This window comes from Puma concolor, chromosome D1, assembly GCF_028749965.1.
Source record: "Puma concolor isolate L17-30 chromosome D1, mPumCon1.1.hap2, whole genome shotgun sequence".
NCBI classification, from domain to species: Eukaryota; Metazoa; Chordata; class Mammalia; order Carnivora; family Felidae; genus Puma; species Puma concolor.
The window spans coordinates 55,034,344-55,061,025 of NC_141676.1; the positions used below are offsets into that span (position 1 = coordinate 55,034,344).

The 26,682-nt window shown below is 37.1% G+C and overlaps 2 protein-coding genes, 1 non-coding gene and 1 pseudogene across 3 annotated transcripts; 2 read left to right on the forward strand and 2 right to left on the reverse strand.

Annotated features, from left to right (window-relative positions):
- Positions 1–3,192: 3,192 nt before the first annotated feature.
- On the reverse strand, positions 3,193–4,136 carry LOC112865942 (olfactory receptor 52A1-like; annotated as a pseudogene).
- Positions 4,137–6,384: 2,248 nt separating this feature from the next.
- TRNAR-UCU (transfer RNA arginine (anticodon UCU)) lies at positions 6,385–6,469 on the reverse strand. Its single transcript has one exon. It is a non-coding gene; the product is annotated as a tRNA-Arg (tRNA).
- A 3,749-nt stretch (positions 6,470–10,218) lies between these two features.
- On the forward strand, positions 10,219–11,181 carry LOC112865976 (olfactory receptor 52E4-like). Its single transcript, XM_025929014.2, has one exon. It carries the CDS (start codon positions 10,237–10,239, stop codon positions 11,179–11,181), a length of 945 nt encoding a protein of 314 aa, XP_025784799.1. The 5' UTR covers positions 10,219–10,236.
- Positions 11,182–17,361: 6,180 nt separating this feature from the next.
- LOC112865716 (olfactory receptor 52K2-like) lies at positions 17,362–18,306 on the forward strand. The gene has a single exon (XM_025928794.1). It carries the CDS (start codon positions 17,362–17,364, stop codon positions 18,304–18,306), a length of 945 nt encoding a protein of 314 aa, XP_025784579.1.
- Positions 18,307–26,682: the final 8,376 nt, after the last annotated feature.

A 26,682-nucleotide genomic window follows, 5' to 3' on the forward strand; every position in this document is an offset into this window, starting at 1 on the left:
TGGAAAGGAATAAGCAAGGAGGATTCACTTATAAAGGATAATTTCGAGGGGTGCCTGGGTGACTCAGTCAGTTAAGCGTTTGGACTCTTGATGTTAGCTCAGGTCATGACCTCACGCTTCCTGATCTAGCTGCACATTGGGCTCTGCCCTGACACCATGGAGCCTGCTTGGAATTTCTCTTCTCCATCTCTCTCTGCCCCTCCCCCACTCATGCTCTTTCTTTCTCTCTCAAAATAAACATTAAAAAACTAAAACAAAAGATAATTTTGAGAGATAAGAGTGGTGCAATTGTAAGACCTAGGCTCTAATTCTCAAAAAAAAAAAAAAAAATGGCGAGAAATTGAGTTTGGTTTTGTAGTAGAGAAGTGTTAAAGTTCTCAACTGCATTTAAGTAAGCTGCCTGGCTATTCCTTTGGTAATTGATATAAGTGGAAAATCGTTGAGACAGGGAGCCATTTATAACCTGCATCAACATAGACCAACTAATGTTGTAGTAAAATAAATTCCCTAAATCTCAGGAACTTGTAACAACAAACATATACTTCTCACCTATGTGTCAGTTTTGCTGCTTTGATCCAGGGCTTAGGCTGAAGGCGGAGCCCTTTTATTAACCACTGCTATTGTTGTGTCACCAGAGAAAGAGACTATGAAAGTAAATGATGAATTTAATGTTTATTTATTTTTGAGAGAGAGAGAGAGAAAGAGAGAAATAGAGTGCTAGCAGGGTAGGGGCAGAGAAAGAGGGAGACACAGAATTCAAAGCAGGCTCCAGGCTCAGAGCTGTCAGCACAGAGCTTGACCCAGGGCTTGAACCCACAAGCGTTGAGATCATGACCTGAGCTGAAGTCAGACGCTTAACTGACTAAAACATCCAGACACCCCAGTAAATGATGAATTTTAAATTATTAGTTCATAAGTGCATTAAGTCTCTCCATTTCTATTACATTGACAAGGAAGTCACATGATGTAATACCGATGCGATTAATGTGGAAAAAAAATGTGATTAATATGGCACAGACTGATATGGGTGACATTATTAAGAAAGTTTCATAAATATTAGGGACTAATAATACAATCTACTACGTTGTGACTGCAATGTCCAGAAAAAAATTAATGGTTTGTACCAGGTAGTTATTTAGTAAATGAGGTGGCCAGAAGCACTTGTTCTGGATATTTTAATAGGAACCCAACACAATAATATTTAACCAGAAACAAAAGTTCATATCAATATATGCAGAAAAAGAATTTTCAAAAGTTCTATATGCAATCTTCATTTAAAAAATAAATATCTACAGGTGCTTGGGTGGCTCAGTTGGTTAAATGTCCAACTTTGACTCAGGTCATGATCTCACAGTTTGTGAGTTCTAGCCCCACATCAGGCTCTGTTCTGACATTTCAGAACCTGGAGCCTGCTTCAGATTCTGTGTCTCCCTCTCCCTCTCTGCCTCCCCCCACCTCACTCATGCTCTGTCTCTTTCTGTCTCTCAAAAATAAATAAAAACATTTTAAAAAGTATAAAAATAAATTAAAAATATAAACAAACAAACATATCCAGGGGCACCTTGGTGGCTCAGTCAGTTGAGCGTCTGACTTCGGCTCAGGCCATGATCTCAGGGTTTGTGAGTTTGAACCCCACATCAAGCTCACTGCTGTCAGCCTGTCAGCTCAGAGCCCGCTTTGGATCCTCTATCCCCCTCTCATTGACCCTCTCCTGCTTGCACTTGCCCTAAAATAAATAAATATTTTTTTCAAGCAAAAAATAAAAAATAAATATCTAGTCATGAGCAAAATAGGAATATCACTCACATAGCCAATTAGAAAACACAGCTGGCCAATAGCCCCTTCCAGCCTGGCTCTTAAAAATATCCTCACTTTTGATGTCAGGAGAGCTGAGTGTTTATACTTAGTCTGTGCTTTCTTACTTTTTTTTTCTTTCTTTAGCAGATGTCAAAGAGAATATTTGATTGTCAGCTGTATAGGTGATGGCTGCTGTGAGCACAACACTCACTAAAGATAAATGGCTGACTGGTCCTGCTTGCATATTGTGTTCCCAGTGCATGTACCAACAACTTTATTATTTGCCATGAAGTGCGTGCTGGTTAATGATTCATTGCCTCTCAGCTCCAGGTTCACTTTTTGCCTTCTCTGTGACAATGTGCCTTGGCCCTCTGATTACTTTGTCTTCACAGCTGGTGCAATGCTACACTTTGTCCGTGGACAGCATGGGTAAGGAACTGAAGGAGAGGAGAGTTTTGCTTCCTGGTTCCTACATGGTCACTCCACAGACTCAGTGCAGTTTGTTTGCCATCTGTAGTCGACAGTAGGCTCCTGAAGCTCTTGCAACTCCTCCAGGGCCCAAATTCTGCAATAAATGAAGCAGGCAGCACCCAGTGGCCAGCCGTTTCCTCATGAGCCCTGGCATCCTACAAGGTGGACTTGTGGCAAGTTCCACTGAAGCAGTATCACAGCCACTTTTCTGTCTCTCAGTGATCCAAGGCTCTTCCTTCTCCAATGAGGTCTGGTTAACAGACCAGAGCTTTATAGTTTTTTTTCATCAATGCTTAGGTCTATGATTCACCTTAAGTGAATTTTGCTATGTCATATGAGGTAGATGTCAAAGTTCATTTTCTCAGACAATTATTTGCTCCAGCTCTCCATTTCACGAAGACTATCTAATATCCATTACATCACTTATCTATCTTCTTCAAAACAAATGACCTTACATGTATGAGTATCTTGCATGTTTCACGGGTAACAGAAGCCACAATAAACATTAATTTTATTTGTAATTGAATAAATGAAAACACAGAATATCAAAATGTGTAGCATGTGAAAAAGCAATGGTTAAAATAAATCCCTACTTGAAAATGCATAAATTCCAAAAGGGAAAGTTTGAAAACCAATAATCAAAGCTTCTTTATGAATAAGTAAAAAGAACTGCAAATTAAACACAAAGAAAGTAAAAGGAAGGACATGATAAAGATTGGATTAGAAGTCAAATGCATTACAGATAGAAAGTACCATTGTTAATCTGGATACTTTTTATGTCAACCTAGCTGTGGTTTTGGAGCTAAAAACTTTTAAGATAGAGCCTAATGATGTGAATCCCCAGCAGTGAATGCACAGAGTCCAAACTCTCTCCATCTCTAGGAAATAAAAGTATTCTCTACCTGACCACAAACATTTGATAGATCACTGGTGGGATCCATGACTCAGAAGAAAAATCCATGCCACACGCTTACGAATTACCTTATTTTTTATACCATAGACAATAGGGTTGAGTGGCACAAGGAGATAGATGGTAGACAAGAGAATGTGGGTAGGGTGAGCTACATGTCCAAAACGGTGGCTGAAAAAGGAGAAGAAGGCAAGAATATAAAACTCAAGGAAAACAAAAATATGAGCTGTGCATGTGTTAAATGCTGTGAGCCGTGCCTCCTTTTGGTGTAGACGAAAAAAAGCCTGGAAAATAAGGATATAGGAAATGAGGAAAAATCATGTAAAATCCCAGTATTGTAAAACCTACTGGGAGACCACATGTTTTATTGACTTGGATGTCTTCTGCAGCTAGCTTGACCATGGCCATGTGCTCTCACAGTAACAGTGGGGCAATCAGAATGGAATGAAAAACATGAAATCTTTTGATCAGAATGGGTGACAGACCAACCAGCACTGTAGCCCGGATCGCCACTGTTGCTATCATCCGATCCAGGATGGAAGGCCTGAGGATGGATGGGTCTAAGTGGATCACAGATGGCAATGTAGCAGTCAAAAGCCATGGCCAACAGAATGCCAGACTCCATGCACTGCAAGGCATGAATGAAGAACAGCTGGGTCAGGCAGCTGTCAAAGGCCATGGAGCAAGATCTGAACCAGAAGATGGCTAACATCTTGGGAGCAATGGCTGCGCAGAGTCCTATGTCAGTGGCCGCCAGCACTGCCAGGAAGTTATACATGGGCTGATGCAGGCTGCGTTCTGTAGCAATGATGATTAGTAAAATAATATTTCCCAGAAGAGCCACTATGCACACAGCAAAGAAGGGAAACCCAATCCAAAACTGCACATGTTCTAGTCCAGGAATTCTGATCAAGATTACAGTTCTGGGGGTCAAATATGATGTATTGATGGATGCCATAGACATTGGTATTCTGTCTTCTTGCTGCTGATTCTGACACCTGCAGAAGGAAACTTGGATGAGAAATGAAGAGGCTTCATCCCTCACTATCATTCAACCATTATCTTTCAACCATTGAGCATTGAGCAAGTAAGTTCAGATCTATGGATGGCAGTATGGCCAGAATGTTCTGATGAAGTTCTATAATGATAATGTCAGAGCGGTAGAAGCAAACAATCCTGCAGACCTTAACCTGAGCTAAAAAATGGGAACATTTCAGTATTCCTGCCTTCGTTTTTGTGGAAATGGAAACCATGAGATGGAAAACACTGATTTTTGCCATCTGTCATCAGCTCTAGCCTAGTTTGCCTGAAAGCCACCATTAAGTGTTCCTTCTTTATCTACCTAGATGCCAACCCAGTTTCACTGCAGTTGGAAATTCTCCTGGCAGTCTTGATGTCCTGGAAGAAATCTTGTTTCTGTCACTGTGTGTGCATTAATATATAATCCTATGAGAGCCTTCAATATTACTTCAATATTACTCCTGGTGCCAGAGAGGGAGTTATTTATCTCAGAGTCATTAACATTGGTTCCCAATGGGATTTGTTAGAAGAGTTTATCTTCCTGATATTAACTCATTCGTTTATCAAAATATTGAACAAACTACTGCTTTTCCAGGCACTCAACGTGGTCCTTAGAAGAAATTTGAAGAGGGTGTTCATCTTTCAGATACAGCCAGATGAAACTAATTCTCTAAAGTAATTAAGGCTCACTTATTTAGGGTAGATTTGTGGAATAGGGAATGTGAAATAGTCTGTTTTTACTGGGGCTTAGGAAAAGGAAGGAGAAGAAGAAAGAGAAGGGAAAAAAAGAAAAGGATGCACAGTTACCAAATTCAAGAAGAATGGACAATTTATTTTTTTTTATTTATATATGAAATTTATTGTCAAATTGGTTTCCATACAACACCCAGTGCTCATCCCAAAAGGTGCCCTCCTCAATACCCATCACCCACCCTCTCCTCCCTCCCACCCCCCATCAACCCTCAGTTTGCTCTCAGTTCTCAACAGTCTCTTATGCTTTGGCTCTCTCCCACTCTAACCTCTTTTTTTTTTTTTTTTCCTTCCCCTCCCCCATGGGTTCCTGTTAAGTAAGAATGGACAACTTAAAATCCGATAGTGTATTAAAAAAAAAAAAAAAAGCAGGGGTGCCTGGGTGGCTCAGTCAGTTAAGCCTCCGACTTTGGCTCAGGTCATAAACTCATGGTTCATGAGTTAGAGCCCCAAGTCAAGCTCTGTGCTGGCAGCACAGAGCCCAATTCGAATCCTCTGTCCCCCTCTCTCTCTGCACTTACTCTGCTGCTCTCTCTCTCAAAAATAAATAAATAAATAAATAAATAAATAATAAATAAAAGAAAAGAAAAGAAAAGCAGAATCTGGCTACTTTAGACATACTCTGAAGCTAGGTTAGTGTAATTATGTTTTCTTCCCTGTTAAAGATCACTGGATCACTAGACTTCTTGAGCTCTGGGTAAGATTGCATATCCTGTTTTGCATGGTAGACTCTCTACTTTTGCTTTTTAATACCTTTACACTGGATTGTGAATGATTAGCTGTGGTTTAAATCCTGAAGCACCTCTGACTGTGATGTCTTACAATATGAGTAGTACCTGATATCGAATGTCACATCGAATGTCACAACTGAGCTAATGGTTCTTGAAGTAAAACTCAAAAAAGTGTAGGGACCCATCAATGACTGCGTTCACCTGGAGTTTATCTCTCATGTTTTCCCAGACTAAGCCCCCAGCAACTTGTCAATTATAGTTTGTATTTTCTTATCCTGGCACTGCTTCTCTTAGAGATTTCTGCTCTGGTAAATTATAATTTTTCTGTCTTCACTTATTGGTTTCTCCAGTTTGGGGGACAGCAGTTTGCCTTGTGACCTTACTTCTCTTATGAGTCTAGGAAGAGTTGCTGACTTCTCAGTTGGTTCAGCTTTTTACTTGTTGTTAGGGTAGAGTGTGAACTTCCAGATTCTCATATGCCAGACTGGAAAACTGAAGTCTGAATCCTGCTGTTTTCATCCATTCTACCACTCTTCATTTTGACTGGGGATTTTAAAACATTTACATTTATTTTTTATTTTTATTTTTTTAATTATTTTTTTAACGTTTATTCATTCTTGAGAGACAGAGCATGAGCAGGGAAGGGGCAGAGAGAGGGAGATACAGAATGCGAAACAGGCTCCAGGCTCCGAGCTGTCAGCACCGAGCCCGACGCGGGGCTCGAACCCACAAACTGCAAGATCCTGACCTGAGCAGAAGTCAGATGCTCAACCGACTGAGCCACCCAGGCTCCCCAAAACATTTACATTTAAAATAATTATTCCTAGGGAAGGATTTACCATTACTGTTTTGTTATTTGTTTTCTTTATGTCTTATAACTTTCTTGTCCCTCGTTTCCTCTTTTATTGCCTGTCTTTGTGTTTGCTTAATTTTTGTAATGACACTTTTTGGATTCCTTGACATTTCCTTTTGTGTATAGTTTACAAATATTTTCTTTGTGATTGCCACAGGAATTACATATAACATCCCAAAGTTATAACAATATATTTTAAACTAAACTTCAGTCCCAGACAAAAGCTCTACTCCCTTCTTTAGAACTCTACCACCCACATAATGACATTATGTTATTAATGTTACAAAGTACATCCTTATATATTTCGTATGCATTAACTTAGATTTATAATTGTTTGTGCTTTTGTCTTTCATATCCTGTAGAAGAATAAAAAGTTGAGTTATGAACCAAAATTGGGATAATACTGATTTTTATACCTGTGTATGTATTTATCTTTGCTGAAGAACTTTATATTTTTGTATAGGTTTGAGTTACTCTCTAGCTTCCTTTCATTTCAACAGAAAGGACTCCCTTTAGCATTCCTTGTAAAGCAGGTTTAGAGATAATGAACTCTCTCAGCTTTTGCGTGTCTGGGAATATCCTATTGTCCTCATTTTGAAGGGCAGTTTTGCTAGATAAGGAATTCTTGAATACTTTTTTAATAATTTACATATAGCACCCCCCTCTGTTCTGGCCTGCAAAGTTTATGTCCCAAGTTGCAATGGAATGAAGCTGATGTGTTAAAGGAATAAAGAATGTGTTCTCTATCTTTTCAGTTCCCTTCAAGTCCTGTTAAGTGGTTGACAGATTATATCAAAATACTAAGAGATGGCTATATCTGCAACTGTAAACCCAAGGGAGTGTACAGATAAACTATGATTCCTGCAACTAGGAAGATTATCAAATATTTACCAACAATACAAATACCCCCCTCCCCTTTCTTAGTGATTCCATGAGGACCTGTTTGTGTCACTTGTTATTCTTGCTTATCCTCTGAGATTACCCTGTTGAAGCTACTATATATGGAAACTACATGTTTAGGTTGCTTCTTGGTTCTGAGTCCGTTTCCTTGTGAGATAGTTAAGGTTATGAAACTAAAAAAGGATGGAGAGAAAGATAGTCTGAGCAATCTAAGGAAAACTTTCAAAGACATAGGATTTTCTTAACATCTTTTTACTTTCCAAATGTCCTAGTTTCAAGAAAGAAGATATAATTCTTTGAAACAGAGGGAATACACATTTTTCATTCTTTATGGATGAAATGAAGAAAAAAATAGATTGTAGGAAACAAAGATCTTTTTTAAGGATCTCATAGAAGTGAAAGTTTTCTCTCATTTTGACCATATTTCAAATTGTGTGAATCTATTGAAGGAACAAGAAGAAGGATACCTCATGATCTCCGTACTCAACTTCAGGTTGGCATTTTCAGGGAGATGATCTCACAGACATTATATCATGTGTTTTTGTACAGAAAAAAAAAAGTGTTTTAGAAACCAGTGTGTGTATCTTTGAGTGTGTGCACTTTCTACTTCTGTGCTTACAATGCTCTGCATTGTATCTGTAACTCCAGCAGTTACTAGTAAGCACCTGACAACCACTGCATTGGTCTAGATTATAAAATTTCCTGCTGGTTATGTGCTTACACATGAATGTGTAGGGACCTTTGTTTACCCACAGAATTTTATCTCACTTTAATTTCTTTGTAATCATTTTTAAAAAATTTTTTAATGTTTATTTTTGGGAGAGAGACAGAGAGAGAGAGAGAGAGAGAGAGAGAGAGAGAGAGAGAGAGGGCTTGAGCAGGGGAGGGGTAGAGAGGTAGGGAAATACAGAATCCAAAACAGGCTTCAGGCTCCAAGCTGTCAGCACAGAACACGACACAGGGCTTGAACCCACAAACCATGAGATCATGGCCTGAATTCAAGTGGGATGCTTAACGACTGAGCCACCCAGGCACCCCATCGCTTTGTAATCTTTGAGTCTCAATTACACTAGATTTAATTCATTACATCATGATTGTCCTTCCCAGTGGAACTTTGTTTATGCCCCTTTCCTTTCCTTTGTTTATGTGTGTGTGCATGTGGGTGCAGATAAACGGATACATATTATCTTTATCTATACCTAAATATCTATATTCAGATTCCATGGGACCAAGTCATATAATCTTCACATTCCAACCTAAATTCCATTTACTCAAGAAGACTTTTTTTTGACTCACGAAGCTTAATTTGATCCTTTGCTATCATTTCTGTATAACTCATCCTTCCCTTAGCTTTGGGATAAGTTTTGGCCATATAAATTATGTGTTGAAAGTTACACTACCATTATTTGTTTAAAGCTAAATCAGGAAAAAGACATATTTTTTTTTCACTGTAATAAAACTAGGTTATAGTACATATAAAAGTCTGGAAAAAATTGTTTGGTTAATAATATATGGGGGATATAATACGTATTCTGGCATGATTCAGGAAAGCATATGTATCGGTAACTCTGTGTAAGTTCTTATTAGTACATATTATATATATAAGGATTTGTTTGGGACAGGAGAGCATATTATCTTTAAAAACTGATGGAAGTTCTACATAAGTACTATGTACTGCCTTGATGGGAGCCAGGAGAAGCAGAAAACTAGTAACCAAGGGTTACTCTACAACTGAAACATTTGTGGTGACTTAGAAGTTAGTTTTTCTCTTTAACCTTCTCAACTCCTGCCTCATGCTCACCCACTTTATCCCAGGACTTCTCTGCTATGGGGATTTGACTATTGGTTGGAATTATAGGACGAAGTATAAAGAAATCTACTATAGTCCATAACTGATATCTCAAGCATCATCAGGTATAAATTTACCAATCCAATAAATAAACTGTTGTGCATGTTTGAGAATTTGAGTTTCTAGATCAACAAATGAAGGAGCACAATTAGTATCTGTCTGTACTGTGAAATAATCTAAATCTGGAAAAAAAATGAGAATAAAAGGGTAGTGAGTGGGGTTAATGTTAAGAAATATCTTATCCTTACCAATATATATCTGTTGGTTCAAAAGAACATAATATGTGCCTACTTGAACAGTACATGATAGAAAGAAATAAACAATAGGAAAAAAGCAAGTTGTAATCTTGTCAGATTAGTCACGTATGCACAGTGGTAAATGAAAGGCTAAAGATAAAGACTGAGTTGATTCTACTTCAAAAGCTGTGTCAAAGACTTCAATATCATGTCCAGAGAGGGACAAAGACCATTTATTTCTATTCCCCATGTGAATGCCAGATTGGACTATAAGGATCCTTTCAATAACTACTTGATGTTTTCATAGTGCCTCTGCTTGATCACTTCTAGTTAGGGGAAAGCCCACCGACATACGGGAAATAATGAATGGTAACTCAAGGAAGACATTCATTAAATATTAGTTGACTTCAGGTATGACTACAGATGGAATCTTTTACTGGAAATGAAGAGACAAGGTAATTTATAAGTCCCTGGGATAATATGATATAAGTATTATCTTTCTGTACTTCTAAACACAGTCATTTGGTTAGTTATTACTAATTTTGGTATTATGGTCCTAGTGAATTTAAATACACCTGATTATGAATTTGAATTGTTTTTAGCAATAGATCATTAAGGGTCTTCCTGAACAGAATCTCCATGTTTTTAGCATCTGGTTGTGATCATCTGTCATAGCAACTTTATCTTTAGAAGTACTGATAAGCACGGGAAAAAGCATCATGCCTCCTTTCAACACCTCTCATCCTTCTCCTGTCACCTTCTTGCTGATGGGCATCCCAGGACTAGAGCACCTGCATGTCTGGATTGGGATTCCCTTCTGCTCCATGTACGTGGTGGCTGTGGTGGGGAATGTGAGCATCCTGGCTGTGGTGAAGGCAGAGCGGAGTCTCCATGAGCCTATGTTCTTCTTTTTGTGCATGCTCTCCATCACTGACCTGGTCCTCTCCACATCTACACTGCCTCGGATGCTGTGTCTCTTCTGGCTTGGAGTCCATGACATTGCCTTTGATGTCTGTCTAGCCCAAATGTTCTTCATTCATAGTTTTACTGCTATGGAATCTGGCTTTTTTCTGGCCATGGCCTTTGACCGTTATGTGGCCATTTGTCATCCACTGCACCATACTACCATTCTCACCCATGCACGCATCACCATAATGAGTATTATTGTGGTGATTAGGGGTGTAGCATTCTTTTCTCCACATCCCATCCTGCTCAAACAACTTCCCTACTGCAGATCACGAATTATTGCCCACACCTATTGTGAGTTCATGGCCGTGGTGAAGCTAGCATGTATGGACATAGGGGCCACCAAGAGTTATAGCCTCAGTATGGCTTCTATCATTGGCTCATGTGATGCAATTCTCATTGCTGTATCCTATGCCTTTATCCTCCGGTCTGTATTCCGCCTGCCATCCCGAGAAGCTAGCTTTAAGGCTCTGGGCACATGTGGGTCACATGTCTGTGTTATTCTTGTCTTCTATTCCACAGCTGGTTTTTCCATTTTCACTCATCGTTTTGGGAAAAATGTGCCTGCACATGTCCATATTTTTATTGCAAATATGTACCTTTTGGTGCCCCCTTTTCTCAACCCTATTGTATATGGAGTAAGGACCAAGAAAATACGGGAACATGTTATTAGGACATTAATGGTCAAAGTTGCTTGATTGCAGCTGAATTGATAAAATAAATGGAAATAAAAGAAGTGATATAATTAAAATAACTAGCTGCTCTTACTCTCACAAGCAGAATTGCATTTACCATGTGAAAGTTCTTTTATTTACTATATGTCTGTGAATTCCAAAAATTCTAATCAAACAAGTTATTTCAGCTTTTTCATTTATTAAATATTCGAGGACAAATTGTCAATCTCCTTCTAACTGTATGTCTTATGGAGGATAATTACAAACAGAGAGTGAACAGTGGAAGGAGAAAAAGGATAAGTAAACAATATAGAAAAAAAGATTTCTATAGAGAACTAAATGATGGACAGTTTCCCACTTGTATTTATGGAACAGCTCAGTGTACAACTGCAATAAGCTTCTCTTGATGTTTCTCTTTGTTAATATATATTTGTATGTTGGTAATAAAGAAAAGACCATGAAGATCAGTCTATCATCGATCTATATATCCATGTATCTATCCAATATCACCACTTATGCTTTTTGCATTAAGATAAGAATGTAACTAAAGGACATTTACTGGTGGCTTTTTTAGTATTGTGGTAAAATATACATAACATAATAGTTGTTATTTTAACCATTTTTAATTGTCCAGTTCAGTGTAATTCATGCATTCACATTGCTGTGCAGTCATCACCACCATTCTTCTTCAGAGATTTTTATCTTTCCCATCTGAAATCTATCCATTAACATTAACTTCCCATTCCCCACATTCCCTGGCAACTACCATTATACTGTCTTTGTGAATTTGGCTACTCTAGGTACTTCATATAAGTGGAATCATACAGTATTGGTCTTTTTGTGACTGGCTTATTTCACTCAACATAATTTCTTCAAGGTCCATTCATGTTGTAGAATGCGTCAGAATTTCCTTACCTTTTAATGTGGAATAATATTTCCAATAAATATTATAGTGGACTATAGATACATAGATAAAACAGACATATATCTAGATACAGATTCCTATCTATCTATCTATATTTCATTTATCCATTTATCTGTGAATGGACACTTGGGTTGCTTCCAACTTTTGCCTCCTATGAGTAATGCTATTGTGGATGTAATTATATAAATATCTGTTCTAGTCTCTGTTTTAATTTCTTTTGGATAAATACCCAGAAGTGGAATTGCTGTATTATATGGTAATTCTGTGTTTTCATTTTTGAGCAATAGCCATGTCTCTTTTTGCACAGCAGCTGCATCATATTACATTCTCACTAGCAATGCAAAAGGGTTCCAATTTTTCATATCCACGCCAACGATTTTTTTTTAATTTTTTTAAATGTTTATTTATTTTCAAGAGACAGAGAAACAGGAAGTGAGGAGGGGGTAGCGCAGAGAGAGGGAGACACAGAATTCAAGCAGGCTCCAGGCTCTGAGCTGTCAGCACAGAGCCTGATGTGGGGCTTGAATCCATGAACTGTGAGATCACGACCTGAGCTGAAGTCGTACATTTAACCGACTGAGCCACCCAGGCACTCCTAATTTTTTTAATTTTTTAAAAATAGTAGCCATCCTAATATATGTGAAGTGGTGTCTCATTTTGGTTTTGATTTGCATTTCCCTAAAAATTAGTGATGTTGAACATCTTTTCATGTATATATTTGCCATTTGTACGCATTCTTTGGAAAAAATTTTATTCAAGTTATTTGCTCATTTTCTAATCTATTGTGTTGTTGTTGTCATTGCTGTTGAGCTTTAAAAGTTCTTTATATATTCTGGCTATTAATTTATTGTCACATATATGGTTTACAAATATTTTCTCCCATTCTGTGGGTTGCCTTTCCCTCTCTTGATAGTGCCCTTTGATGCACAACAGTATTGTTTTCCTGCTCATTTTTTAATTGAAATATAATTAACATATAATGCTATATTAGTTTCAGGTGTAGAATATAATGATTCAGCATTCTATACATTACTCAGTGCTCATCACAGTAAGTTGACTCTTAATCCCCTTCACTTATTTAACCCATTTCCTCACCCACCTCCCCTCTGGCAACAACCAGTTTGTTGTCTGTATTTAAGTACAAAAGTTTTAATTTTGGTGAAGTCCAGCTTATTTATTTTTATTTTTGTTGCCTATGTTTTTGTGTCTTATCCAAGAAATTGTCAAATACAATGTCATAAGGTTTTCTCTCTATTTTTTTTTTCTAAGTATTTGATAGTTTTACCTCTCCTATTTAGGTCTTTGATCCATTTTCAGTAATTTTTTTCTGTATGAGTTCAATTTCATTCCATTGAATGTGGATATCTAGTTTTTTCACTGCCATTTGTTGAAAAAAAAAACTGTTCTTTCCCCATTGAATGATCTGGGCTCTCTTGTAGAAATTACCTGACCATATATGTTAGAGTTTATTTGGGAGCTTTCTTTTCTCTTGTATAGGTCTATATGTCTGTCTTTAGGCCAATACCATACTTATTTGATTACTATAGCTTTGTAGTAAGTTGTGAAATCAGGAAGTTGAGACCTCAACTTTGTTCTTATTTTCAAGATTTTTTTTGTGTGTGGCTATTTTGTGTGAGATTTTGTATGAATTTTAGATTGGATTTTTCTGTTTCTACAAAAATGTCATTGCAACTTTGGTAAGGATTGCACTGAATCTGTAGATGACTTTGGGTAGCGTTGGCATATTAACATTATGTTTTCCAATCCATGAGCATGGAATATCTTTCTATTTATTTGTGTCTTCATTAATATCTTCCAACAATGTTTTGTAGTTTTTAGTGTACAAGTATTTGTCTTTTTGCTTAAATTTTTTTTTATTTTTTTTATTTTTGAGACAGAAAGAGACAGCATGAACGGGGGAGGGCCAGAGAGAGAGGGAGACACAGCATCTGAAACAGGCTCCAGGCTCTGAGCTGTCAGCACAGAGCCTGACGCGGGGCTCGAACTCACGGACCGCGAGATCATGACCTGAGCCGAAGTCGGACGCTTAACCGACTGAGCCACCCAGGCGCCCCATGCTTAAATTTATTCCTATTTTATTCTTTTGGAACCTATTATAAATATAATTATTTATGTAATTTCCTTTTCAGATTGCTCATTGTTAGTGTATAGAAATGCAATTTTGGGGTGTTGCATGTTGATTTTGAATATTGCAATTTTGCTAATTTATTTATTGGTTATATTAGGTATGTTTGTGTGTGTGTGCATGTGTGCATACAAGTGTGATATCTTTATGGTTTTCTTCTTACAAGATCAAATCATCTGCAAACATAGTTTTGTATCTTCCTTCCCAACTTGTATGCCTTTTATTTATTTTTCTTGTCTAATTGCTATAGCTAATACTTCCAGAACTATGTTGCATACAAGCGATAGAAATGGGCATATCTCTCTTGTTCCTGATCATAAAGAAAAAACTTTCAGTATTTCACCATTGAGTACAATGTTAGTACAAGGGCTTATCATATATGGCCTTTATTATGTTGAGGTTGAGGCTGCTGGTCATTTTTTATTGTCCCCTTTCTAATATTTAATAAGAGTTAACTAGGAAATACTGTCATTCTTTCAAATCAACCAATTACCAAAGCCCTATAGAATTATTAAAGGTATCTATATTAGTAAGAATCTAACCAGGACACAAAAAAAATTTTGAATATTTAGGACAGGACATCTTTAATACTGATAATTATTTATATAATTATATAGCTTCTGAGAAGTGAAATATTAAAAATAAAGACTCCCAGAAATTAAGAACTATAGGAAGCCATACCAGCTCTAGGTCAGTGAAACAGAGGGGGGAGCCAGCAGTTCCAGACTCAAAGATATGAGTCTCCCAGTGGAAGCTGAAACCATGGAAGTCCTCTCTGGCAGGATCTGGAGCCCTGGAGTAGATGCAGTTGAAGAGAGTGAGAAATAGGGAGAAATAACCTGACTTTCCTTTCCTCTTCCCTAATATTTTCCTGCCAGTACCTACACTGAACAAACCCAGCATAAATACAGATGATCTGTGATCCTGGGAAACATAGCCTGCAATGGTCAATGCTCCTGAAATACAGAAAAAGGAGAAGAAGTTGAGGAAGGACAAGTTTATAAGGAAGACATATTTAATATTTGCATAACATTGCAACGAAAATGCACATAATGATTCTTTTGTATATAGGGTTAATGAATATCCTTTACTTGATTAAACAAGTAAAATTCAAGAGGATTCAGTAATAGAAACATGACTAGAAAGTATCCTGGAGCTTTAGTTGTTTTTCAGAACTAGATAAGATTCAAGTAAGTTACTTAATATCTGGAGACATATGGGGATATTAATATGGATACCCTAATTAATTAATAACCATGTGCTTCTCTGATATTCTCCATTCTGTCTAGCTCTCATCACATATGTTGTGAGAAGGCATTAATTCGCAGTGCCTACATGTGCTTAAGCCCTAGAAGTGTAATAAATCAAGTATCTCAAGAGACTCGGAGTCCAGAGACCATCTCCTCTTGGTTTCTAAGTTCAGAGCTAGCTTGGGTGGCAATGACACTACAAGATTGATTCCCTTCAAGAGACCAAACTGTTCGTGAAGAGACTAGGAGAAATTATTGAAATTGCTTATAATCAGACAACATTCTCGAAGGAGGTGATAGGTAGGATATTCCTTGCAGGCATCTGGTCCCCCAGGATAAGAGATATAATGAAACTTGCTGTAGTATAGCATATATTAAGCTGACCTTCACGGTGAACAATGGGACCATCTCATTATAGAGGTAAGATAACCTGGTTACAGGCTGCAGAGTTGTACTTGAGTTGGGATTGGAAAACTCAATGCTTCCATAAGAAGGGAATGATGGAACCTAGGATGGGGTTCTAGGTCCAGTCTTAAGTAGTGAAGACAGCACTTGTGGCTCTCTGAAAGATGGTTGAACTTCTTGACAAAAAATAAGGTAGAAGAAGATGAACTCAATATTTAAGCTGAAATGAACAGTTTGTTCATTCATAATTTTTGTTAGTCTACTTCTAGGATTTAGTCCTAAACTGAACTGGTCAAAACATTTTTTTAAAAATAATTCTTACTTTTATTCAGAGTGAAAGGATACTTCATGTTATAAAAGCTCACCATATACCAATATTTGAACCGAAATAATTATTTATCAATTCAAAATTTAGTATTGTTAGGATATCCTTCCAAAATAATTGCTCACAAACTCTAAGGAGTGATTTCTGGTAAGCCGATTTCTGGAAATCAAGAGTTGCATTTAAAAGTTTGCTTAAGGAATCAGACCTCTAAACCCAGACAGCAAACTGATGGTTGCTAGAGGGAAGAGGGATGGGAGATGGAAGATAGAGCCTTCCAGTTATGGAATGAATAAGTTATAGGAATAAAAGGCACAGCATTGGGCATATAGGGAAAAAAATTTAGCTTTGGAAACAGAAGTCAGTGTGAAGTGTACTGTGTGATTGAAGAATGTATTATTCACCTTCTGGAAAAATTTGATTGATCTTTTACAAAACAACACAAATATCTGGTAATCTGAATACCCATGTTTTCCAGACTTAGTCATTTTTTCTATTGGATAGTCCTTTGCTAAGTGATTTTCTTATTGTTCAGTTGAGCTGATTTTATGAAGATAAGGGTCCTTGATTTATTAGCTCAATGACTCACCTTTAAAAATAGGACCAATTTGGTTCATACTTCTTCATTCTCCTTTTTTTTAGCTAATTTCCCCAATTGTTCTTTAGTATTTCCCCAGTCACCTTTTCATTATATCTATAAGCCCTATCATTGAGAAGGGGGTGAGAGAGGTTAAATATCACAAATCACTGATCTCAATCATGATGGTTGGACTTACCCTTTTTTGCTTGTCTCAAATTGTAGAAAATTATATCTTCATACTCAGCAATATATCACCTGTTACCTCTCTAATACTATAATACTACTGAAATGCATCTGGCTAACTGAACAACATTTTCTGGAAAAAAAAAGGCAAGGAGATAGATAGATGACAGATAGATAGACGATAGATAGATACTTTTCTACTAATTTTTCTTACCCAAAAAAGCACAATCCCATGTATTTAATGCATTGAGAGATTATACTACTGAAGAAATAATTCAATAACTGGCATCTCTCCAAACCCATAGTAATGGGGAAAAACATTGATATTCATATATTTATAATCTTTGTGATTTTTAATTTGGACAGGGTCAAGGAATATCTATTGTTTGCATAATGTTAAATTACAACACGACCAGTCTTCACCCTACCAGCTTTCTACTGCTTGGCATTCCAGGATTGGAGGCTGTTCACATATGGATTTCTATCCCTTTTTGTCTAGTCTACCTCGTGTCACTAATGGGAAATGTTGCCCTTCTATTAATTGTCAAGACAGACCACAAACTACACGAACCTATGTACCTCTTTCTATGCATGCTTTCAGTGGCTGATTTGATTCTTACTTCTTCTACACTTCCCAAGATACTTAGCCTCTTCTGGTTCAATTACAGAGAGATCTACTTTGAAGCCTGCCTCACTCAAATGTATCTTATTCATTCTCTGTCTACTATGGAATCTGGATTTATCCTGGCCATGGCTTTTGACCGCTACATAGCCATTTGCCACCCATTAAGACATTCCACTATCCTGACCCCTGCAGTGATTATAGGCTTCGGTTTGGGCATTGTCTTTAGAGGAGCTGTACTCCTCAGTCCACATCCCTTTCTCCTGAGGTGGCTTTCCTACTGCAGAACTAATGTCATCTCCCATACGTACTGTGAGTTTATGGCTGTGATAAAGCTAGTTTGCACTGAAACCAAGATTCGTAGAGCCTACAGCCTAATTGTGGCATTCCTGACAGGGGGATTGGATTTCATATTGATCATCTGTTCTTATGTCCTTATTCTTTTCACTGTCTTTAATCTGCCTTCGAAAGCTGCCCGCCTCAAGACCTTAAGTACATGTGTCTCCCATGTATGGGTCATCTTAGTGTTTTATACACCAGCCTTTTTCTCTTTTCTCACTCATAGGTTTGGCCACCACATCGCTCCACATATCCATATTTTTATAGCCAATATATATCTTCTTATTCCACCTATGATGAACCCTATTATTTATGGTGTAAAAACCAAGAGAATCCGGGAGGGATTCTTTAAATTCTTAATAATCAAATGTGTTTGAAAGCATATATTGCTGCTTTCAAGATTCTCCCTTTGTCTTTTTCTTTTAAACATTTGACTGATACTTTAGGTAAGGATATCTTGTTTTCATTCTACTTAGAATTTGTTGAGCTTCTTGTTTGTGAGGATTGAAGTTTTTTTGGTTTTTTTTTATCAATTTTTGATAAATTTCGGCCATTATTTCTTCAAATGTTATTTCTGTCTCTCCTGTCCTTCTAGGATTTTCTTTATAGGCTTTTTTTTTTTTTTTTTTGTATCCTACAGGGGTCTTTGAGACTTTTTCATTTTTTTCTTCTTTTTTTTTTTTTTTTTTTTTTTGCTTTTCAGGCTGAATAGTTTCAATTGGCCTCTCTTCAAGCTTGCTTATTCATTTTTTTCTCTAAGTTTAAATATGCTTTTGAGCACCTATTGTGAATTTTACATTCATTTATTATACATTTCCATTATATTTGGTTCTTTTTAAATAATTCCTGTCTATTTATACTCTGTATTTGGTGACACATGATTCTCAAACTTTTCCTTTTCTTCTTTAGACTTGGTTTATTTTAGTTCTTGGAACTTATTTGTAATAGCTGATATCAAGTCTGCTTCGTAAGCAAGATTTTTCCTTGGAGTGGGTTTTGTTTGTTTGTTTTGTTTTGTTTTGTTTTTGAAATCTTGTGCATGCACTATGCACATGGGTAGGTGGCCTTCTATATTCCTAAAAATATGTTGGAACTTTTCAAATCCTCCTATGAACATCTCATTCTCTGTTTTTATTTGTTTGCTTGTTTTTGTTTTGTTTGTTTGTTGGCTGGTTTGTTTTTGAGTTTTATAGTCAGTCATTTGTTAACCCAATTAGTAAGTTTGTCTTAGGACGCTTTAATGTTTGTTGTTTTTTTTTTTAATTTTTTTTTTTCAACGTTTATTTATTTTTGGGACAGAGAGAGACAGAGCATGAACGGGGGAGGGGCAGAGAGAGAGGGAGACACAGAATCGGAAACAGGCTCCAGGCTCTGAGCCTCATCCCAGAGCCTGACGCGGGGCTCAAACTCCCGGACCGTGAGATCGTGACCTGGCTGAAGTCGGACACTTAACCGACTGCGCCACCCAGGCGCCCCGTGGACACTTTAATGTTAAACAATTGCCATTACAAATGCCTTTTTCTCATAGGTTGATTTCTGAGTCATGTCAAATAAAAACAAGCCTTTTGAATAGAGCATTTTTCAAGCTTCCTGTTGTGTCAAATAGTGACAGTTTATTTTGATGGTGATTTTTGGACTGCCAAACGAATTTTGTCCCTTCTTTTGGATGCTGGGATGCTGGTTTTCAAAGATATAGAATGCAATTCTAAAAACTTTAAATGCCTGTGTCGATTAACTTTAATATCTGTGTCATTTCTGGGTCAGTTTCAATTGATTAATTTTTCTTACTTATTATGAATTTTGTTTTTCTATTACTTTTCATGACTTATAGGTTGGAATGGATTATATAATTATATATGATAATATATAAAACATATATAAACATATAAAATATGTAAAAAAACAATATATATTTTACCCTGTGGAATGCTAAATTCTTTTTTGTATTTCTATGTTTTCAGGCTTTGTTCTGTGACTTGATTAGATTGAATATTGGTCAAGCTTGTCAGGTTTTGTTTTAGGCTGTACAGTGTGAAACCAGAGCAATATTTCATCTAGTACTCATTTTGTCTCACTGTTTGGTTTCCCTATATATTCCTATATCACAATAAATTATGAAAAATTCCTCAGTGACTTCTCAAAAATATTCAAATATTCAAATATTCAAATATTCAAATATTGTCCCAATTTTGTGTGTGTGGTTTTGGGTAGATTGGTTCACAGAGGTTTTGCTCCAACTAATCTGAACTAATTAGTTCACAATGAACTAATCAGTATTGAAGTAATTTTTAAAGCAGTCCTTCTGAAGAACAAAGAAGTTGTCTCTCTGCAGATTTCTTCTCTTTGGTACACTGATTTACTGTTTCTGTTTTATTCTTCCAAGAATCCCAGATCCAGGGGCACCTGGGTGGCTCATTCGATTAAGCATCCAACTCTTGACTTCAGCTCATGTCATGATCTCATGGGTTCGTGAGTTCAAGCTCCGCATTAGGCTCTGCGCTGACAGCAGGATTCTCTATCTCCCTCTCTCTCTCTCTCTCTCTCTCTGCCCCTTCACCACTCACTCTCTCTCAAAAATAAAAATAGAAATAAATTCCTTTTTTTTTCAAAAATTAAAAAAAAAAATAATGTTTATTTATTTTTGAGAGACAGAGAAACAGAGGATGAGCAGGGGAGGAGCAGATAGAGAGAGACACACACAGAAAGAATCCAAAGCAGACCCCAGGCTCTGAGCTGTCAGCACACGATGCAGGGCTCAAACTCAATGAACTGAACTGTGAGATCATGACCTGAGCCAAGCTTGGAAGTTGGATGGTTAACCGACTAAGCCACCTAGGCACCCCAAACAAACAAACAGAAATCTTAAAAGAAGAAGAAGGAGAAGGAGAAGGAGAAGAAAGAAGAGGAAAAAGAGGAAGGGAAAGAAGAGGAGGAAGAGAAAGAAGAAAAAAGAAGAAAGCTGGAAGAGGAAAGAAGAAGAATCCCAGCTCCAGATCCTGAATTTAAGAATCATGTTGTACTCTGCCTGGGCTCTACCTTTCCCTAATGTGTTTTGGTAACTTTCCCTATGCAGTAAGCTTGGGCAATTGAAAGGATAACCTCATTAGTTTCCCATCCCACAGATTCCATTGTCTTTCATTATCTGATGTCCAATACCTTGAGTGCCTTTACTTCATATATTTTATGGTACTTTAGTTCTTTCATGCACATTCGTGTTACTCCAACTTGTCCAAAAACAAATGTCCCCACATATTCCTTTAAGTTCAAATTTAGAAATCCTCAACTATCTAAATTCTTGTATCTGATTCTTCACTATACAAATTGTGAAACATTTTCCCATACTGTTCACTAATTGAGTAAACACACACAGACACACTCATATGCACATACAAACACACACAGTGTATCTGTATAGACTGATATAAAACACTTCAGTTGATAGGGTGCCTGGGTGGCTCAGTCGGTTGACATCTAGCTCTTGATTTCGGTTCAGGTCATGATCTCACATTTTGTGAGTTCAAGCCCCAGAAAGGGCTCTGTGTGGACAGTGGGAAGTCTGCTTGGGATTTACTCTTTCCTTCTGTCTGTGCCCCTCTCCTGCTTGTTCTCTCTCTCTCTCTTTCTCTCTCTCTCTCTTCCTCTCTCTCAAAAGAAATAGATAAACTTAATAAAAATTATTTTAAAAAAATTTTTTAACATTTATTCATTATTGAGAGACAGAGAGAGACAGAGCATGGCAGGGGCAGAAAGAGGAGGAGACACAGAATCTGAAGCAGGCTCCAGGCTCTGAGCTGTCAGCACAGAGCCTGATGCGGGGCTCAAACTCACAAACTGTGAGATCATGACTTGAGCCGAAGTCAGATGCTTAACCAAATGAGCCACCCAGGTGCCCCCTAATAAAAATTATTTTTAAAATATTTAAAAATAAAACAAATACTTTATTTTAGATATACCTTTATTAAAAATAGAGCTGCTTTTGGAGGATGTTGCTTTCATCTGCATGAACTTTGCCTTTATTTTTATTGTAATGAAATCTAGACGTAATTACCAGTCATCCATGGTCAGTGCTTTATTGCTATCCATTTTTTATGAAGTTTATTTATTTATTTTGAGAGAGGGAGCAGGGGAGGGGCAGGGAGAGAGGGAGAGAGAGAATCACAAGCAGACTCCACACTGTCAGCACAGAGCCTGATGCAGGGCTTGAACTCACCAACAGTGAGATCATGACCTAAGCAGAAACAAAGAGACGCTTAACCGACTGAGCCATCCAGGTGCCCCTGCTATCCATCTTTGTATGTCAAATTTATTTCTTTGTATGACCAGCTGACATAATTGGAACTCCCTAAAGGCAACTGGCTGTAGGGGGTAAGGGATTTCCCTTTCCAATGAGGAAATCTTTAAATCCAATGAGTCTCAGAGGAGGACAATCTATGTACCATTTATTACCACTTCAATTCCCATCATGATTAGTTGCCACTACCACTTATTAATGTGATTATTATGTTATTCATTGTATTAAACACCATAACCGTATTAATTCATTTAAGCTTCATATAGACAATATGATATATGTACTACTAGTATTCATATTTTCAAGTTCAGGAAATTTGAGATTGTAAAGATGAAATTACATGAAAATAGTTATACAACCAATACTAGCAGAGCCAACTCTGAAGACAGGTCTTCCTCTACAGCATGAGGTTCATCACATTTTACCTAAAGACACTCATGCTGGTGTTAACACCAAAGGGAAGCTCTGTACATTTAGAAGCATTAGCCACTTAGTTCCCTCTGTTTCCAGAATACTAAAAGCCTTTCGTTCAAAGTATTCTAGATTATTTTGGTAATCAGAGATGTAGAAATATAAGTCTGCATATCTATCGGCATATCGATATATCTATATCTTTTTAATTAAATATTTAAAAAAAGAAGAGAAGAAATGGGATATGCAATCCCTGATATTTAACGCTATCTATGGAGTAGACTCCTGGTGTTAATAACACTATGCTTTCCTTGTACTTTACACATCAAATAGGGGCCTTTTACACCATACTGACTGAGAAAAAGGAAACAGGGAATTTTGTCTTTAAGAAGGGAAACTCAGATCCTGGGATAAAATATGTTATATAGCACTATATATATATATATATATATATATATATATATATATATATATTCCCTTCCATTCAAGTTGACATATTAAATCTCACAGTGCTAAATGTGTTCTTTTGAGACATCCTTAGTTGCTCTTTGTTTGATTTTGGCAAATCATTTATCCTATGAGCTCTAGTGAAGCTATCTCAATGAATAATATAAACATCAGAGGCAAAATAAATGGTACAGTGGATGGCAAGGGAAGTCTGCAAGTGTAGACTGGTCAGAGAAGACTAAGGACAGGAGAAGTGGTAGAAAAGGGGACAAAATGCCTCATTATGTTTTCTGTGTTGGCTTATGTCTGGTATACCTCATCCATTGGTCATCAGTGTTTGTTAGTTCTAATTTCACAGATTCCTTCCAATGCTAGCAACTAAAGAGCAACAGGGAATTTAATTACACTACTTGACATTGTTACCTAGTCCCTCACATCCATTTGGAAATGGAAATCCCAGGCTTACATTTGAAAGGCAAAATTAAATAACGAAAGTAATAGTAAATAAAAAATGACTTTTTATTTGTCAAACAGTAAATGGGGAATTTTGTTGTATACATTATTAATTTTCATATTATATAACTCCTGAAAAGAAGATATTATTATCCTCCTCTTTAAGATAAGGAACTAACATCAACTAAGCTGTTGTAACTCATGCAACGTCTGGGGAAATATGAAATTTTAGGGAATATCTGGGTAAAGATGAACATTTCAGGTGATTATGAGGCAGGCACTGCATGGGTAACACTTTATTCACACTGCTTTAAACAATACTGACTTATAACTCTGTTTGAAAATGTGGGACTATAGAAAGTTTATTCAGCTTCATGCTGTGAAGACCGATATTTTCCTTATACAATCTGCAATGTTCAGTTCCACAAAAGTACAATTAAACAATCATCATTGTGACCCTAGTACCCACACACTCTTTTGATTATTGGTTCCTGAGGTTAGTCCTCTAATGACTGCAAAAGTCCCAGAAGGCTGTCATCTGTCTGGTCAGTGAGATTCTTCTAGAAGAACAAAGAGAGACATTCTCATTGGTGATCATTGACAGCCATCCCCATGGGGCATTCGTTTTGCATAACCCTCCTAAAACCTATGGCTCCAGAGCAAGAAGCAGCAGGCAGCTGGTTTGTCTTATAGGCGTCTGCAAGATGAGTGCAACCCCAGGCAAAACCCAGCCAGATGAAGAAATAGGACTACGTGAGACAGGCATTTCTACTCGAGAGAAAAACAGAAGAATTAAAAATACTTAATAGCTTATATGACAAAGATAGTGAGCAACAAATGGACTCCAACCATAGCACAGACGCAGCATCAGGAAGGTCTCCTTCCATGCCAGTCTTTACTTCCATGGCTAAATTGTAGGGGCATCTACAGGGTCTCCCATAGAGGGTAAGGTGACTAAAGGAAAGGCAGCACTTAGGGAATTTAAGATGGAGACTATTTATAAACAAGAACAGAATTACTTAAACGTAATATTTTATGGGCTTACTGGTGCATGCAACTGAACAAAATGTTTTCTAGGTTTGAAAGATATTTGAGACCAAAAGTAATGGTAAATGAGGTAGTTAAACTCTGAAGTAGTGCACACTGCCTGCCACTCTGGCGATGCATCTGAGAGGTATGGCTAGATGCTTTGTTTGAACTTTATAAAGTGAGAGTAACATAAAGATCAAGTAAAACCATAAATCAAGGTCCGTTTAAATGGCCCAAGTATTCATATTTGTCTTTGCATATCAGTCTGATCACATTCACAGAAATTGATTTATGCTAGGTTCATTAAGTGTTTTCAATCCAAAATAGCAATTTGCTTTTATAGACAGTTTCTAAGTAAAACGACAGTTTTCCAATGAAGAGAAAAAATAAGCCTGATAGGAGAAAAGATGTTTTAGAGACATAATCAGGGCAATAACTATCTAGTTTTCACTTGAAAATCAGCCTCTTTTTGTTCTTATTTATTTGTTTAGTGAAACTATCAGCAAAATAAATCCATGCTGTTTTCAGTAATTACGGGGCGGTGTTTATGAAGTGGATATACGGAGCAAAATATGACTTTTGGTAGTGTGTTTTCTTTCCCTAGGGTAACGTTTACGCTTTCTTTCACTTTTTGAATTTTAAGATTAAAACAAATATTACTGGCTAATTCCAAAATCCTCACCCTCCATACCTGTTTCTGGCACAAACTTTCCTTCCCTCTATAGATTATCATAAGATATGGGTCACATATTTGAGATACAAAGAGTATTTTTTAAAATATTTATTTCTTTACTTTTGAGAGAGAGGGAGCACAAGCAGGGGAGGAGCAGAGAGAGAGGGAGACACAGAAACCCAGGTGCCCCACGAAGAGTATTTTTTTTTAATTTTTTAATCTTTATTTTTGAGAGAGAGATAGAGAGACAGAGCATGAGCAGGAGGAGGAACAGAGAGAAAGGGAGGAACAGAGAGAAAGGGAGGCACAGAATCCAAAGCGGGCTCCAGGCTCTGAGCTGTCAGCACAGAGCCTGATGTGGGGCTCGAACCCATGAACCGTAAGATCATGACCTGAGCTGAGGTCGGACGCTTAACTGACTGAGCCACCCAGGCACCCCAACTATCTTTTTACTCCATTTGCTTTTAAGATCTCTATGATTTCTGAAACTCTATTAACTTTTTAAAAAATGTGTCTATATGGAGATGCAGTTGATTTATAACATTGTATAATTTAAGGTGTACGGTTGTTAATTTGGCACAGTTATATATTACATTATGATTACCACATAGCATTAGCTAACACCTTTAATCATATCTTTTTTATCATTTCTTATTTTTTTTATCTCATTTTGTATATTTTTATTATCTTATTACCATTTCTGTTTTGGAGTTAGGAAAAATTAAAATCTAATCTCTTAGCTACCTTGAAGTTTATAATAGCAACATTTTTGTCTATAATCATTTTGCAGTGAATTAGATCTCCAGAACATATTATTAGTTGCAAATTTCCACTGACTCTTTGTTAACTTTTTAAAGTTATTCCTGATTTTTAAAATCCATTTTAAAGTCTCGCTCAAATCAAATTTCATTGTCCACGGACATCATGTGATAGAGTAATTGTGTCCTTCCTCTGGCACCATTTATACTTCTCAGAAGCTACAGAAACATCTGTTGTGGTGCTTGAGCCTCTGGGACTCTCCAGTGGAGCTATAAAATCTGAAGTTAGCATTTCATGAGGGAATAATTCAAATCTCTGAATTCCTGGCTTTAATTCAACACAACACAATTAATCTGGAGGGATATAGACAACTTGTCTATGTTTACACAAACCTAAGACATGAGAGAGGCAGTGATGAGGGTACTGTAGCATATTGGTGTGAAGAAGAACTTTATAGAACTCAGGCATAAATATTCAAAATTACTATGGACTCTTGAGACTCAGCTGTGCTGAAAATAAACTGAGAGCATGCCATAGAGGAAGACACGGTGGTCCCTCTGAAGATAAATTGGAGACTTCTCTGGATTGCCTCCTTGTTGACAGGTAAATTGGTGTAGTCCCACCACATAGAACTAGCCACTAATAAGTTAGATCAGGATGCTCTTGGCATTTTCCCCAATCATCCTTTAG

Bases quoted from the DNA above. Each gene is read 5' to 3' on its own strand.
- LOC112865716 (XM_025928794.1), top strand. From the start codon at position 17,362: ATGTTAAATTACAACACGACCAGTCTTCACCCTACCAGCTTTCTACTG.
- LOC112865976 (XM_025929014.2), top strand. From the start codon at position 10,237: ATGCCTCCTTTCAACACCTCTCATCCTTCTCCTGTCACCTTCTTGCTG.